Below are 17,247 nucleotides of genomic sequence, written 5' to 3'. Positions count from 1 at the left end.
TGAGAAGTTCTTCACCGTGGTTTCCTTGGCTGGAGGTGGGGACGGAATATGGATGTCCAGTGAGATTAGTTTATGGTCTGATCTTACCAATGAGGGGTATACCTCTGGTGTGGAACATAGAGACCCCATGTTGGTGATGACCAGATCCAGTATGTTTTCCCCTCTTGTGGGAGTGGTGACCAGTTGTTCCATAGCATTTGAGTTTATAAATTCTAGGAACCGTTGGGCAAGGGTGTTTGGACTTGAGTAGTTTTCCCAACTGATGTTTGGGTAGTTGAAGTCACCCAATATAATGGTGTTTGGAGAGACCTTCATATTCTCCAGTGTTCTCAGGAAAACCGAGTGAGGTTCCTGTGTTTGGGAGGGTGGTCTGTAGCAGGCTACAAACTGAAAGGCAGTTTTGCCCACTGTTAGTTGCACATGGATGGTCTCCGATGCTTCGTGCAGTGCCACTAACCTGGAGGTGTGGGTATCTTTGATAAATATGGATACTCCTCCTCCTTTTGTGGTTAAGTCCGAGTTTTGGGGCCGAAAAGCATGGTATGAAGTATAACCTGTTAGTGCTGGGGTGCTCTCAGGAGCCTTGAACCAGGTTTCTGTTTCTGCGCATATATCGATATTCTCCATACTGAGGATAGTCTGCAGTGCATGCCTCTTGAGGTTTAGACTTCTGGCGTTGAGCAGCATTACCCTTAGTTTTTTGTTTCTTTGTGTTGTCTATGGAGGTGGGTTTGTCTTTGAGCCTTGCCTAAAAAAGACACTATGGGGGAGGCAAGAGCCTTTGCCAGTATTCGAAAACCCAGGGGTGACAGGTGCAAGCCGTCCCTAGCGAAGCAACGTGGCTTGTCGAGCATGTCATCCCAGGCTGACAGACACTGGATCCCCTTTGAATGACACCAATACTTTAGCCAATTTTTAAAATTGATCATTTTGTCTTTATACTGTGGCATCATTCTTGGTGAGGGTAAGATGCTACTCAAGGTCAGGATCATACCGGCCTGGGCTACATGATCAAAGAGCTCCTCTTTCTCTCTTCATGTAGTCCAGGGAGGTACATCTCAGGTCATTCACACCAGCATGGACAATGACGGAATCATATTTGTACTTGCTTTGGAGTGACCGGAGTGCTTGTGTTGTGTGGCGGATCCTGGCACCAGACAGGCAGCTTACAGTGACCTTCTCCTTGTTCAGCCTGGTGAGTGGGACGTCACTGTGTCTGACAATAGAGTCACCTATTACAAGTGTATTAGGTGTGTTGTTTAGCCTTAAGGGCTGTGACTGTGTGGCACACTGACTTTGTGAGCTATGTGCTACGTGGATATTGTTTCGTGGTAGGGGTTGCTTGGATGTCTGCTTTGGAGGTCTCTGCTGCTTAGGCAAATTTTTATTTAGAGCCTCTGAGTATGTTTTTGTGTGTTTATGTGTTTGGTTTGCTGATGCGATAGGTCTATGTGAGACTGGATTTGTGGTGTGTGTGGTTACCTTATTGGTACATCTGTATGTACTTGATTGCACTGATATTAAAGAACCACAGCAAAAGAGATTTACTTCCATGCCATTTAGTTTTCATTTGTCTCTTGTAGATATGTAACTGTTGTCTTGTTTTTCTCCACTCCCTCAGCCAACATTATTTCCATGGAGATATGCTTGCCTGGATTGCTAGTTGTCTGATATTCTCTTCTTAACACCTGGTCTCCTCCCATGGATACACTGCATTAATTCTTTCTGTATGTGTTAGAAATTGAACCTTTAGGATCTATGAATGTTGGCTAGCCAGTTCTCTAGTCTTGTCATGTCCTCATAACTTTAGCTTGCTTAACAAGTGCAGTGAGCAATACTTAATAAAAGCTGGCAATTAACAGCAATTCAGGTCTGAAACTTGGTCCATTGTTAATAACAACTGTACATTGGCAGACACCTTCTTGACCAGAGATCCAAATCCAATTGAATTTAAATAGATTGTTCACAGGATCATTCTGAAATGGGGATTTTAGTATTTTGGGAAGTTACAGTGTAAATGTCTTATTTAAGAGTAGTAATTTTAGTATATGAAGGTGTTTGTTCCTGTAGCAAAATTACATTTATCTACACTACATCATTCTTCTTGTAGCAGTTCATCTCAAAACTGTCAGCTGCAGTATTTTTGAAAGTATAATGATACTGATTAACATAACTTTTAATGTTTTACTTCATGAATTCAAGTTTTTAATAGCTTGGAAGGCTAGTGGTGACATGCATATTGACCATAAAACCTGTGGAAAAGAGACCATTAGTAAGTTAACAGTATGAAATCTCTTCAACAAGACAAGTTCTGCTACTGCAGCAAGCCTTGTGTTCTACACAGATGGTATTACTTTTTATATTACTAGTGTATATAATGAACGAGTACTATGTGCAAGTTGGAGTGAGTACAAAGGAAAAAAGAAACTATTACTTAGGTTATACAGATAAGGGTCATTGTTCTGTCTAAACTTTAATGTGAAAAATGTTCAAAATAACCAATCTGATGTTGTAAATCTTTGTTTATTCATTACCATTAGGACTTCGGTTCCGTCCTCGGAACCGATACAGCTGCTTCCAAGCTCCCGCCAGCCAAAAACTCTCAGCTAAGACCTACCCATAATGCCCCTCTTCTAGTTACTCCAGATGTCGTTTGCCGCGTTCCTAGTCAGATGTGCTATCTCTCTCTCTCTCTCTCTCTCTCTCTCAGCTAAGTGGAAAATTGTGAATTTTAATATAGTTTCTCCTCAAAACTTCATATATTTTAGTCAATTTAACTTTTTCTCACTATCGCCTATAACCTACTTCTATTCCCTACCATTTACCTTGGTAATCAAATTTCTACCATTTTTGGTACTGTCTCTTTCTCCTAACTTTGGTAGGCCCTTCCTTACCACTTGTGGTATTTTTTAAATACCATTGTTGGTATTCTCACTTTTTTCTCTCCCTTCTCTTGTTTTGTTTTATATTAGGATAGTCTTGTTGCCTTACTGTGTCAGACAGAACTAAATTGGGGTTTAAACAGTGTGTAAGATGCCCAACTCGGACGGACATGCTCGTTGTGTCTACTGTTTGGGCGTGGATCATATTAAAGCTGACTGTGACATTTGTGCTAGTTTTTAGTAATCGTACACTAGCAGAACGTAAAATAAGCTTATTTTAAAATGTTTGATTGATACCTTTTTTGGAGGCTCGATCTGGGTCTGAGGTCTCACCCCCTCTATAGACCAAAAACAAAAGGAAAAATGGAGTCACTCGGTTCCTGCATCTCCATCAGTTATAGAACAGAGTTGGCTCCTTGCTTCTCCGGCACCCTTGGCACAGACTTCTTCGGCACTAGGCTCTGTATCTTCTCCCTCGGTGCTGTTTGATATTCACCCCTATTTCGTTCCAAACTCTGCACTACTGACTTCGGTGCCATCCTTGGATCTGACATTGGCTCCTATGACTGTATCTGCTTCGGCACCATCCCCGGCCACGGGGCCAATTAGTTTCTTCGGCTCCATCGGCTCATAAAGTTGAATATCTGCCAAGGACAAGATACTCTCCAAACTTAAGACCCTTTTATGGGGCAGAGGTTTAGCCCCTTTCTAGAAAGACCTGATTCTCTTTCAGCAGCCTCCTTTAGATCCACCAGGAGTTTTTCTGAATTAGACCTAGTGCGGGTTGTGGACCAGCTTCTGGCAGCTAGGGGATTGCACATTCCAGCTAGACCTTCTGTCCCTCTTGGCTCAGAATCTTTTACTACATCTTCCCCTGTTTATCCTCCTCTGGCCTCTACCAAGGTCCTGGAGATCTCGGTACCGATGTCCACTCTGGTGCATATCGTCTTGGCTCCGACAGCAGTTTTTCCCCTGTCTGTACCGACCATCCTTGCTGCACCGGCCGATGCTCTCTCGAAGCAGTGCTTGGACCGTCCGTACCTTGGTATCTAGCCCGGCACCTATTTTCTCGGTGGTGCCATCTATGTCCATGGCTCCGATGGCTTCCAGTCCTCTCGGAGCTCCTCACCTGGAGGTGGGCTCCTCAGGGTGGGGTGTGACCCTGGTTCCAAGGTTGTCCTTCTCGTTTCTGGGCTCCTATCCCTCCTCGGGTGGGCCTACTTTCCAGGTAATTGAGCGAGTCCTTGGCTCTGCAGGCTCGCAGTCAGCACCCCCCCCCCCCAGCATGCAGCTGTCCCAACACCCTGTCTTGGGATCCCAGGCACGGAAGTCGCAAGACCCCCCCCCTCCTTTGAAGGGAACCCCTTGTCCGGAGTCCTCCAAAGAAGATCCCACTGGGGAGCCATCCCGGAAGAAACGGTGCAAGAGGAAGCACCTTGATTCCCCGGAGAAATCTATCACTGAAAACACCGATTATGATGAGGGGAAAGGGTCCCCATGGTCTCCCTCAGACAATGTCTCATTCGGAGACCTTCTAGAAATCCTCAAGCAGCAGGGAGACTGGAAGTCCTCTAACCCTTCTTCTGAGGAATTGGTGTTTTTGCAGGCCTTCTGTGCTCGGCCATCTACTTCCTGGGTGACTCCACTGGCAGATGACCTTGTTAAGCTCATTGTGCAGCGTGCCTGGAAGGCCGCTAACAATGTAGAACCTGTCCCACGGAGGCCAGACAGAATTTTATCTACACCTGAATACCAGCCTCAGGGAAGCGGACCTATGCTTCAGTGACCTTCGCCATTCAGTCGCTGAACTATCTGGCACACTTCACTCACCTTCATAGAGACCCAATTTCTGAAATGTCTTCCTCTTTGGCGGGGGTACTGCCTGATGAGGTGCGTGACACTATAGCTATCCTTGAATCCATCTCGATCTCCTTGATGCGTTTTGATATCTCACACCACTGAGGGGGCAGCTCGAGCTGCCGCATCAGGCATTGTCATGAGACATAATGCTTGGATGTGGTTGTGCGACTTCGCAGACCCCTTTAAATCATTCTTCGACAATGCACCTGTCGACAGATCTGCACTTTTTGGACCCAAAGTACGAGACACACTTGTACGAAGTGAGAAAGACTGAAAAACCTTGTCTGCTGTGGGCATACACTTTTCCAACCCCCAGAGGTCATATTCCAGGAACCAGAAGGGAGGAAAAATGTGGTTCAAGAAATCCCAAGGATCTTTTCGTTTCACTCGTGGTGAGCAATCCCCCTGGGCAGAGTGGGCAACTCATCTGGAAGACACCCCTTTTGGGGTAGAGGGGGTCCGCATAAACAGGGCGCTAGAGATTCTTTCTCCGGCAGACCCTACCAGCGCTCCTGAGCAGTGGCCCGATTGCTTTCCTCTGGAAGCAGTCGGGAGTCGTTTTTCTTTGCACCTACCAGCCTGGCAACTTATTACTACTGATGTTTGGGTGCAGAGAATAATATCCAGAGGCTACCAATTACCATTCGATTCAACTCCCAGACCCGTCAAATGAATCCCCGATGTATCACCCAATCAGAGGGAATTAGCAGCCTTAGAAATATAAAAGCTGCTAAGAAAAAGAGTCATCTAACCAGTCCCACTAGACCAGACAGGATCCAGGTTTTACTCAAGGTTCTTTTTAGTGCAAAAAAAGACAGGTGACTGGAGACCAATCCTGGATCTCAGCCTATTGAACAAATTTATCAAACCTCAAAACTTCTGGATGGTCACAGTACAGTCCATTCTTCTCTTCCTAGGGAGGGACAACTGGATGTGCTCTATAGACCTCCAGGACACGTACTACCACATAAAGATGGATCACTGCTCCCTGAGATTTATCTGCTTCCGGTTGGGAGATGATCAATAACCAGTTCAGGGCACTGCCATTCGGTCTCTCGACAGCCCCCCCGAGTGTTCAGCAAATGTATGGCATTTGTGGTAGCTCGTCTTTGACTACAAGGATTCCAGGAGTTTCCGTATCTAGACGATTGGCTCCTTAACACTTCGACCAGGAATCTCCTAGTCTGCAGCCTCTCTTACACTCAAAGTCTCACTCTCCGCTTGGGGTTTACAGTCAACGAGGACAAATCTCAAATGTCCCCAACAAAGACACTGGAATTTATTGGGGCAGTCTTGGACACAACATCCTGTCAAGCTTCTCTCCTCCTTCACAGGCTTTCGAAAATAAGACACCGAATCCAAGACCTTCTTCCTCAGACCTATGTACCGGCATGCCTTGTACTGCAACTTTAAGCATTAGTACCACTGGCGAGACTGCACATAAGAATCCTGCAGTGGCTCCTTTCTGCACAATGGTCGTTTTTAACTCACCCACTCGACCACATGATACGTCTTACAAACCATTGCAAGGAAGAAATGCTATGGTGGATGAAGCCACAAATGAATCTTTGGTGTCTACCTTTCTGTCTTCCCCACAGCCACGGTGACCACGGATGCTTCCATGTTAGGGTGTGGGGGGGGGCATTTCCGTGGAAAGATGGTCCAAGGCACCTGGTCCCCCATGGAGGACAATTTGCACATAAATGTCCTGGAACTGAGGGCAGTTCTCTTAGCGTTACAAGCGTTCCATGCATCCCTACCTTCTGGGACCATTGCAGTACAGTCGGATATGTCAGTCGTCTGGTATATCAACAAGCAAGGTGGAACCAGGTCTTACCCCCTGTGTCGGGAAGCCATGAGGATTTGGCATTGGGCAATAGCTTCCAACTGGTTTCTTATAGCAATGCACATTCCCAGGAGTTCCAACCTTATTCCGGACAATCTGAGCAGGAACATCCTGATGCCTCACGATAGGTACCTCAACCCTGTAACAGCAGATCGGATCTTCCGACACTGGGGCAAGCCTTGCTGCGATCCGTTTGCTTCCCCCCTAAACTAAAAATGCTGAAGTTACTTTGGCCTGATCCCCCCTCATGGGGAACTCCCGAGGGACGCTGTAATGCACGAGTGGTCCCCAGGACTACTGTATGCCTTTCCCCCATTTCCCCTCATTCCAGAATTTCTCCAGAAAACTCAAAGGTTGAGAAGCAAAGTGATCCTCATTGCCCCTATTGGACCCGTCAAGTCTGGTTCCCGTTTCTATGGCCTCTTCTGATTCACACCCTGTGGATCCTGGATCATTCCCAAGACCTGTTATCCTCAAGGACTGATTCATCCGAATCTCCACAGTCTCAAGCTCACAGCTTGGTTCCTCCACTTCCACTGATTGCCAGGCTGCCTGACATCTCATCTCCTGTCCGTGAAATTCTTCTGGCTTCACACAATCCTTCCACCAAGAAAGTTTATTCTAGTAAATGGACTAGGTTTTCTATTTGGGCCAAAGATCAGAACATAGATCCCTTCTCTGTCTATTCAAAGGATCCTTCAATACCTGATGACTTTTTTACATGCAGGAGCCTCAGCATCGACTATCACTCTACATTTAGCAGCTATTGCCAGTTTTCATAATGGATTTGATAATTCTTTGATTATATCACACCGCCTGTGTAAGACATTTTTGAAAGGAGTATTAAACGTTAAAACCTCCGGTCAAGCCTCCCTTAGAACCCTGGGACTTGACTTTGATGCTTCAGTCTCTCACAGGTCCTCCTTTCGAGCCCTTTGATTCATGTGATTCAAAGTTTTTGTCATGGAAAACCTTACTTCTAGTAGCACTTACCTCAGCGAGAAGAGTGTCTGAGCTGCAGGCCTTGAGTGTCAAGAGACCTTACTTGATTTTTCACACGGATAGGGTGTCCCTTCGTACTGACCCTTCTTTCTTGCCCAAGGTCATTTCTGGATTTTCCATTAACCAATCTATTGACCTGCCGGTTTTCTTCCCTCAGCATTGTAATAGAGGGGAGTACTTTTTGCACACCCATAGGGTGTCCCTTCGTACTGACCCTTCTTTCTTGCCCAAGGTCATTTCTGGATTTTCCATTAACCAATCTATTGACCTGCCGGTTTTCTTCCCTCGGCATTGTAATAGAGGGGAGTACTTTTTGCACACCCTTGATGTGCATCGGCAGCTTCATTGTTATTTAGACAGGACTAAATCTTTCAGGAAGACTGATCAATTGTTTGTGGCCTTTGCAGGACCCAGATTGGGTAAACCTGTTTCCAAAGTGACTTTATCTTCCTGGCTTAGAAACATCATTACCTTTATCTACCAACAGAATAAGCTATCCTTACCTTCCAGAATAAAGGCTCATTCTACCAGATCTATGGCTACTTCTGTAGTGTTTCATTCCAGAGCCTCTATGGATGATATCTGCACAGCAGCCACTTGTGCAAGACCTCATACCTTTTATATCTCATTACAAATTGGATTTGGCCTCCAGGGGATGAGCATCTTTTGGTTCTATGGTGCTCAGGAACATGCTTCCTTAGGGCCACCCAGGACTCAAGGAGCTGGGGACTCTGTCCTAATGGTAATGAATAAACAAAGATTTACAACATCAGATAAAGAAGTTATGGCTTACCATAATGTTCCATCTGTGTTGTAGATCTTTGTTCATTCATTACTTCCCACCCTCCTTCCCCCTGCCTGGACTCCTGGTGGACATTAGGAACTCCTGATAAGGGTATTTCCTCAGACAGAGCCTTCTACTATTTTTCTATTACTACGTCTATTATACAGGGGTGGGCAAACTCGATCTGGAGTAACTAGGAGAGGGGCATTATGGGTAGGTCTTAGCCGAGAGTTTTTAGCTGGCACGAGCTTGGAAACGGCCATATCTGTTCCGAGGACGGAACTGAAGTCCTAATGGTAATGAATGAACAAAGATCTACAACACAGATGGAACGTTATGGCAAGACATAACTTCTTTTTCCTACAGTATACAGGTTATGTTTTTTTTTTTTTTTTGTGAATGACAAAAGAACATGGACTGCAGTACAAGAGAGGCTGTGCCACTGCATCCCTACTATTTAGACCATCTCTGGGGTTGTTGCACCTTAAGATTAATGAGCATTACCTTCTTGCAGTGGGGCACTGTCTAGAAAGATCCATTTCAATGAAAAGTCCAGAAAGTACATTTTGGACATGCCACTTAGTCATGTATCTTGATCATGAAAAATAATCAGAAGGTAAACTTTACACTGACATTTCGAGCAGGTGAAAAAAAGTCTCAGTATTGAAAAATCTTTTGGAAAGTAATAATTATGACTTGTATATGCCATAAAGCTGATATAGTTTGCTGTAAAATGTTAATATTGTTGCAGTCAGGTTTATCAGCTTAGTCTTGAAGTCTGTGTCTCCTTTTTGCAGATGCAAAGACACCACTAACTTATATTTCAAGCAGCAAGCAAAGCATATACTTGCAATGAATGGGGACAGCAAAGATCCTTTGTACTCTGAGAACAGTCATGAAGCATGCTCTTCAGATGTGGCTGTGTATCCTCATAGGAGTGAAAATGAACAGCTACCAGATGAAGACTGTTTATTTAAAAGCCTCAGCCAAGATAAAAATACATTTTTCCCAAAAACTGCTGAAGATTGGAGCTTATCAAATACAAACAACAGCAATGGGACTGAATATGTGGAGAGGACACCAGGAGATGCAGCCAAAATTCATGTACAGGGCACAGAGGACATGCTAGACCCAAATGAAAAAGAATCTTTTGGTTCTGAGAGCAGGCACAATGAAGCCATGGAAACTGCTACTGATAAGGAATTTGGAATGATGATGCACAAAGCTGCATGTGCAGATCCTGTGGAAATCAGTGAACATGTAGATACAGTCAATGGATTTTATAATCTTGAGGAAAATGAAACAAATTCCGGAAACTGTGACTTATGCTGTGAAGAAAAAAATATACAGTTTCAAATGCATAATGATACAGAGAAAATAAGTACAACTGAAGAGGAAAAACATTTAAGGTAAGGGGGCTAGGAAAGTAAGAGAACTTGCAAAAGGAAAGCAAGATGTTTGGGTGTGAGATTAATTTGCATGGCTGTTTTATTGGTTTCTGGTTTTAAGTGTTGCAGAATACATTCAAAGTAGTCTGTCTGTCAGCAAATGAGACGTGAAAAATAAAATGATATTTGTAACTTAAGTGGTTTAAATTAGATTATTCTGTTCTGAATGCTCTGCTTCTGAAACATACTCTTGTCTAATTATCTTTCAGTTATGGCTAAATCAAGGGATCTAACCAAATTCATCCTATTTTACTTTGCATTGATTGCACTCAAGAATGTGTACTGTTAGTAACACAGAGACTGAATCAGCAGATGTTCTTTGTGTTTCACTGTTGCAGTCATTACATTTGGGTTATCTGCCTGCAGGTAGCCCTCAGCCGGCCTGAATATTAGTCTTGGATTCCTGCATCGGATGCTCTTTTCTTCCATGACATCAGGTCATCAGGGGTATAAAACATGCAGCCGATGCCATTACATCAGTCTTTCTTGACACGCGGTGCCCGAAGCAGAAGCAGTTCGCAAGTGCTGGTCGGCAGACTCCTGAAATTTTCATTTTCGAGTTTCAGAACCGAAGTCTTCAAAAAAGCTAAGTACCCCATTGGGGATCCTTTTTCTTGCTCTTAACCAATGTCAGTAAAAGTTAACAATTGTCTTACCTGTGGAAAGCAAATGCCGCATAAAGATTTTCATTCGTACTGCATTCTTTGTTTAGGCCCAGATCACGACGTCCCTCGCTGTCGGTTTTGTGCCTTAGTCAACCCCCGAACTATTCGTCGTCTGTCTATGTTTGCAGCAAATTATTTTGGTATTCGGTATAACTATCCAGAAATGGCTTCGGTAAGCCATCCGACTACTGACATGCCGAAAAAACGTAAGGATAAAGACAGAAACAGACCGCATAGGTTTAAAACTGCTGACAACGCTTCCATTAAGCTAGTTGCCAGTTCGCAGCCCCTGACTCATTTGGAATGCTGCAAGATACTTCAACTATGGAACCTGCGGATGACTCTACCTTGGATGGGTCCGGAGCTGCTGTGCAGGCACTGGCATCTGAGGGTGTATTCAGGCCTACAGATTTGCATTTTAAACCAACGCCATCTTCTTCATCCATGCCTAAAAATCAACCCACGCCTAGAAAACCGACGTCCAAACCGCATGGTCAGGTCCATATGCCTAAAAAACAAAACAAAAAAAAATGCTTAGAATGGCTGAAGACCTTATTACTTTAATTAGGGGAAGCTAGCCTTCCCCCTCTAAGAGACCTAAAACTGGTTTTCCTTCTGATTCTTCTGATCAGGATTCTGATATTTCTGTGTCTTCTGATTACCAAGATTTGCCCTTATCTACCTATGAGGATTCTGATGCAGAGGATTCCATTCCTTCTGCTTCCCCTCCAGAAGATTTTTCTTTTGGTGAAACCTTGCACACACTCTTAGGGAGCATTTCCACTGGGAAAACCAGGATTACTCTGACTCCAAAAAGAGGCTTAGGGAATTTTTACTCCTTCCTCAATACAGTCCTTTAGCTATCCTTCCTGTTCTGGACATTGTAGATGATGCCTTCTTGGAATCAAGCCAGTCCCCCAGACACTTTACCTCTAGCTTCCAGAAAACCTGACCGGTACTACAGAGTACCTGACTCTCATAAATTCCTCTTCAAAAATCTTACTGCGGACCCAGAGACTATTTCCCAAGGACCAAAGGGCATTAAGGCTACTGCTGCCAAAAATCCTACCCCTTCTGATAGAGATGCTATAACCCTGGACAGATGGAGTAAGAAGGTATAGACTTCTGCTACTTTGGCCATTAGGACTTTAAATTGCCAGTTTCATATGTTAAAAGTACCAGCAGCATGTTATGGGATTACTTAAACAGAAAATGATGTTTTTACCTGATTGTGCTGAACACACAGAATTACGGGATTTAATGCATTCTGCTGAACAAGTTGGTAAACATACTTTGCAGTGTGGTTTTGACTCTTTAGAAGCATCTTGCAGGGCTGCTGTCACTGGGTCTGTACTTAGAAGGCATGTTTGGTTTATGGAGCAAAACTTGCCAGATCATGTCAGAGCTAAATTACTGGATGCTCCCTTAACTCAGGACCGCCTGTTTGGCAACAAAGCAGAAGAAGTCCTCAAAAAGATGGAGGAAAAGCTAAATCTATGCAAACTGTTAAAGATTTCCTGCAAGTACATCCTCCCAGATTTAGTAGGCATTGGCCTTCAAAGAATTGGTCCTTTCCAGTCTCTTCCAGGCCTTCTCAGTCCAAACCCAGGAACAGCAGACCACCTAGGTTACAGTCTCGGGCTACGCACAGGCCTAAGCAGTGGGGGGCTCCCACTTCCAAAGCAGGAAGTAGTAAGATATCCCCCTACGGAAAAATGTCACAATGACTTAACCTTAATCCTTCCAACCTTCCAAGCCCTGCTCAACTGCCTGCTCCCTTAGGAGGAAAGCTTGCCCTGCATGCAATAAACTGGGAATTCATTACCCAGGACAAATGGGTTTTAAATATAATTTTCCAAGGATACAGATTCCACTTCCACACCCTACCAACCCAAAACGGTTTTCCAGACCTACCCCCAAATCAGTGAGCAGAAGCTCAACAGCAGGTTCTCTCTCTTCTAAGTATCAGGGCTATTCAACCTGTCCCAGCAGAAGAAAGTGGACAAGGTTTTTATTCAAGACTTTTCCTGGTACCCAGAAAAGACAGCTCCTGGTGTCCTATTCTGGACCTCTCTATTCTAAACACCTTTTTGGTAATCCCAAAATTCAAAATGCTAACACTTCAACAGCTGCTTCCTATGCTAGGCAGAGATGCCTGGTTGGCAACCTTAGACTTAAAAGAAGCTTACCTGCACATTCCAATAAGGAATCTTGCAGGAAATGCATACGCTTCAGGGCAGACTCCATGCACTATCAGTTCTGTGCACTTCCCTTTGGCTTCACTACTGCTTGCAGGGTATTCACAAAGTGCATTTTGCAGGCAGAGAAATATTCAAATATATCCATACCTGGACGATTGTCTGATTCAGGCAGAAAGCCAGGACTTGCTATTAAAACAACTGGCATTCGTAAAGAAATCTATAACCTCATTGGGGTACACCATAAACAAAAAAAAATCCTCACCTAGTACCCTGCCAAGAGATTGTATTCCTGGGAACAAGGTTGAACACAACTTCCCAGATGGCTTATCTCACGCCAGAGAAACAAGGGTATTTAACAACCTACTTCAAACTACTGGCCACAAAGACCCAGCTATCTGCAAGGAAAATTTTGCAAGCCCTGGGGTTTATGGCCTCTTGCAGTCTACTAATTCCATATGCAAGACTGCATATGAGGAAACTACAATGGTATCTAAAAAGCCTATGGTGTCAACATTCTCAGGATCTGGAATCAATGATTCCTATCAGTCCTTGTATAAAGACAGAGTTCCTTTGGTGGGCAGAGGCCTGCTACCACAACAAGGGTCTCCCTTTCACTGTACCCCCTGCCGCCCAAACCCTAACAACAGACACATCAGACTATGCATGGGGGGCTCACTTGGCAGGGCATTCAGGGCAAATGGAACCAGAGTCACATGCACCTGCATATCAACCAAAAAGAAATGCTAGCTGTACAGAATTCCCTAACAGCCTTCAAAGACAACATCCTTCCAGGACAATTATTGATAAAGACAGACAACACCACAGTTATGTGGTACATAAACAGGCGGGGAAGAACGCACTCATACCCTCTCTGCAGACTAGCCATGGCTTTCTGGAACACAGCCTTGAGCTACCAAGTGCACCTACAGGCTCAATTCCTGCCAGGCAAGCTAAATTCACTGGCAGATGACCTAAGCAGAAATCTCATGGACCCACACAAATGGAAACTGGAACCAAAAATATTCAACCTCTTGAGGAACAAATGGGGGACTCCAGAGATAGACCTGTATGCCTCCCCTCAGAACTACCAGTTGGACAAATTCTGCACAAGGACTCCCCACAATCAAGCTTGGAAAGTGGATGACCTGTCCTTTACCTGGGAAAGCCTCTCAGTTTATGCCTTTCCCCCCCTCTCTCTCTCCACTCGAAGGTTTTGCTAAAGATCAAACTGGAGAAGCCAAGGACAATACTGATTGCACCAGACTGGCCTCGCCAGCACTGGTACCCCCCTCTTACGCAGTATGGTATGGCTGGAGCCATGGCACCTACCTCAGACACCTTCCCTGCTGTCCCAACAGGCGGGTCAGATGTTCTTCGTCTTCCCTTGCTGCAGTCCTGACAATTGTGGTACTAATGCGCATGACCGGGCCCATTTCCTCAGTTTTTTTGCGATGGTCCCCCACGTGAGAGCTAATTTTAGTGCAGGTTGGCGTTGCTTCTTTCCGAAACCGGGAACCGAGTTTCAGTACAGAGTTGGCTGGCTAACTAACCGCTAGAGAAACATTTTGGTTTCTTTTGCCCTGTATAATATTAATGATGTCAAAGTAGTGGATTAACTGTATTTTGTGGGAAGCAGATGATAGGGATTATCATACATTGTATACCTTGTTGTTTAGGGCCTGACACGCTGTTGGTTGCGTCGCTTGTGCTATGATTGTGCTAGGTTAGTGTTTGGGGAAGCTGCAATTATACTATGTGCGCCGGATGCTCCGGCGCCATCTACATCTAAAGGGAAAAACACAGAAGTTCAGGGTGAGGGACCGCAGTCCCGGACGCCTGTCCTTCCTTTGGGAGGCTCAGGAGCCAGAGGTTTTGCCGGGGTATCTATGGAGTCTCAGGCAGATACTACTGTTACAGGATGTGTGCCCTCTCAGGAAGTGCCAGGGGGGGGCTTCTTGTGTAACTGTTCTTCCCTCTTTTCTCCCTCTCTCAGCCTCTCCTCTGTTGCCAAAGCTTCTTTAGAGGAAGGGCAAGTTGTTCAGCTTCTGCCCTAGCATTTGGGCTCTGTGCCTAAGAAACATATGCTTAAGGGCAAGGATCACTGGATGGTAACTTTGATCTCAAGAAGGCCTACCTTCATGTAGCCGCTAAGGCTGTTGCAGAAAGTATCTGCGGCTCAGATTTTTTTTTTTCACATTCTGCATTGCCTTGCTTGGCTTATCTACTACTCCGCCCAGAGTATTCACAAAGGTTCTGCTCCAGTGATATACTTTCACTTTCAAATTCAGCATTATCATTTATCCTTACCTACTTGACTGCTCAGGCTCAAGAAAAGGAAAAACAAAACACTTTCTCAGCATCTGAATTACGCAGTAGCAGTGCTAGATGCCTAGGGTATTCTCCAGACTTAAATAAAGTCCAGTCTAGTACCCTCTCAAAGACTGTGCTTTCTGGGTGTGAGACTGCGTACAGCAGCCCCCCAATGGCTCTTTTTAACCCGACACTTCAAAGTCTGTCATCATCTTACTTCCATCATCTCTATCAGTCCGCGGCTGACTGTTTCATTAGTCCTTCCGCTAATTAGGGTTTCTGGGCAACTGCATATGAGGGTGCAAGTAATGCCAAAAAAAATATGAGGAAGGCTGCATGCATCTCATGGACACTGTCATTCAAATATTCTTGTGGTGGGCTCAGGAATGTCACCTAAACAAAGACTTCTCTGTGACCTCGCCAGAGGCGAAGTCAGATTTTAACGACAGATGCGCCGACACTGCTTGGGAGCTCATCAAATGGAAAGTGACAACACAGAGAGTGGCCTGCCACTGCACAGCATCTACATTATCAACACATGAAGGAGAGCAGTCCAGTTTGCATTCTGTACTGATGTATCTAAGGGTGGTGTTTGTTGACAGGAAACTGGATCTTCATGTATTTCAGGAAATTGACAGTGTCATGGGGAACTCCAGACATAGATCTGTTCGCTTCTCCACTAAACAACCAGCTGCCAAAGTATTGGGGTTTCATATCATCACGCTTGGAAAAGGAAATGCCTGTCTTTTGTCTTTTCAGTTGGAAAACCTGTTCCACCTCTACCTCTCTTCTCTAATTCTTACTAGGTATTAGACAGGAAGGACAGGCAGACTTGCTACGCGATGAGATTGCCTCGGGCAGATTGGTACACTTACTTCTAAGGAGTCTTGAACTTCTAAGGAGCCTCCATGCCTCTGATTCCTCATCTGTTATCTAGAAGGACGGGGCGGTCATCTGCTCAATGTCAAGCTTTCATCTCTTCAATGTCAAGCTTCAATCTCTTCCTGTTGGTACAGCCTAGCATCCAACAAGTTTGAAATAAAGTTTTAAATCAGCTTCTCAACAAGTTTTAAGGTGTGATTAGGAAAAGTATTGGGCCTTTTACTTTTGAGTACAGCAAAGAATTTGAGATTTTCAGAGCCTAATTTGAGTGTGGCTCTTCAATTTAAGACTGAATGCCTAATTTGGAGGTTGCTCTTCAATATCTTACTGAGCTCACCATATTTCCTTTCAACTCACCATGATTGTGACCCACCTGTGACCCAGCATCCTTTGTTCAAGCAGTTTCTTAGACACTTTAGATGTACACAGGCAATTATGCTATTATCTGAGCAGGACTAAAGATTTTAGGCAGTCTCAGCAGTTACTTTTTTTTTTTTTTGAGTTCAGTTCACAGGGCTCTAAAACAAAACAAACTATTTCTAGGTGGATTGGCTTTGCATTGCATTTGTTATTCCCATCATGGTAAAAGAGGTTCCAGCTGGGATTTAGGCCTCATTCCACTAGGGCTACTGCCACAAGCATTTCTAAGGGTAGGGTGGCCACTAAGGATATTCTGGCAGCAGCTACTTGGAGTTCAGTGCATACATACTTCTCTTATCATATCCTCATACCTAAGACAAGACTAGAGCTGGTTTTGCTACAGCTGTTTTGCCAGCATGTTGTCAGCTCCTTGCTACTTTATAATTTGCCACCTCCTTACCTCTGCCAGGACTGCAGCAAGGGAATCCTCGAACATCTACATTTATGGTAGGTACAAAACTGTACTTTTCTGTACCCTCATCTTCAAACCCTGAACTTTGCAGCCTGGCTAATTCCTTCAGCTCTCCAATAGCATCCCTCAGTAAGCAGGTGCTAGATGTCATTCTGGAAGCAAGGAGGCCTAGTACTAAAAAATCCTATGCTGAAAAGTGGAAAATATACTGTTCCTGGAGCCAGACTCAGGGGATGGGTACAGCGGTGCCCAGCTTACCTCATATTCTTCAGTACTTAACAGAAATGCTCCACAAGGGTCTATCCTTCTCGTCAATTAAAACACCTGCCTCTGCCATTTCAGCACATTATAGTACTGAACCTCCCCTCTTCTCTCCCCCTGCTAAAGCAATTCCTCAGAAGGGCTAGAAATTTAATACCCCCCCCCCCAGGCGAGCCCCTACTCCAGCCTGGGACCTTAACTTTGTATTGGAAAAGGTCATTCTCCCTCCAGTTGAACCATCTGCAACTGCAGAGTTGAAATTGCAGCCTTCCTT

At 44.7% G+C, this 17,247-nt stretch overlaps 1 protein-coding gene across 1 annotated transcript in view; it reads left to right on the top strand.

Annotated features, from left to right (window-relative positions):
- The window catches only part of PSD2 (pleckstrin and Sec7 domain containing 2), a 2,726,943-nt gene that overhangs the window by 52,734 nt on the left and 2,656,962 nt on the right, over positions 1-17,247 (top strand). The window contains exon 2 of the mRNA XM_044069466.1: positions 9,172-9,783. Within this exon, the coding sequence (XP_043925401.1) occupies positions 9,227-9,783 (557 nt within the window). The 5' untranslated portion in view covers positions 9,172-9,226. The remainder of the gene's footprint in view (positions 1-9,171; positions 9,784-17,247) is intronic.

The sequence above is a fragment of the Protopterus annectens genome, chromosome 4.part0 (genome assembly GCF_019279795.1).
Source record: "Protopterus annectens isolate FY-2018-M chromosome 4.part0, PAN1.0, whole genome shotgun sequence".
NCBI classification, from domain to species: domain Eukaryota; kingdom Metazoa; phylum Chordata; order Ceratodontiformes; family Protopteridae; genus Protopterus; species Protopterus annectens.
This window is presented reverse-complemented; position numbering and strand designations above follow the sequence as displayed.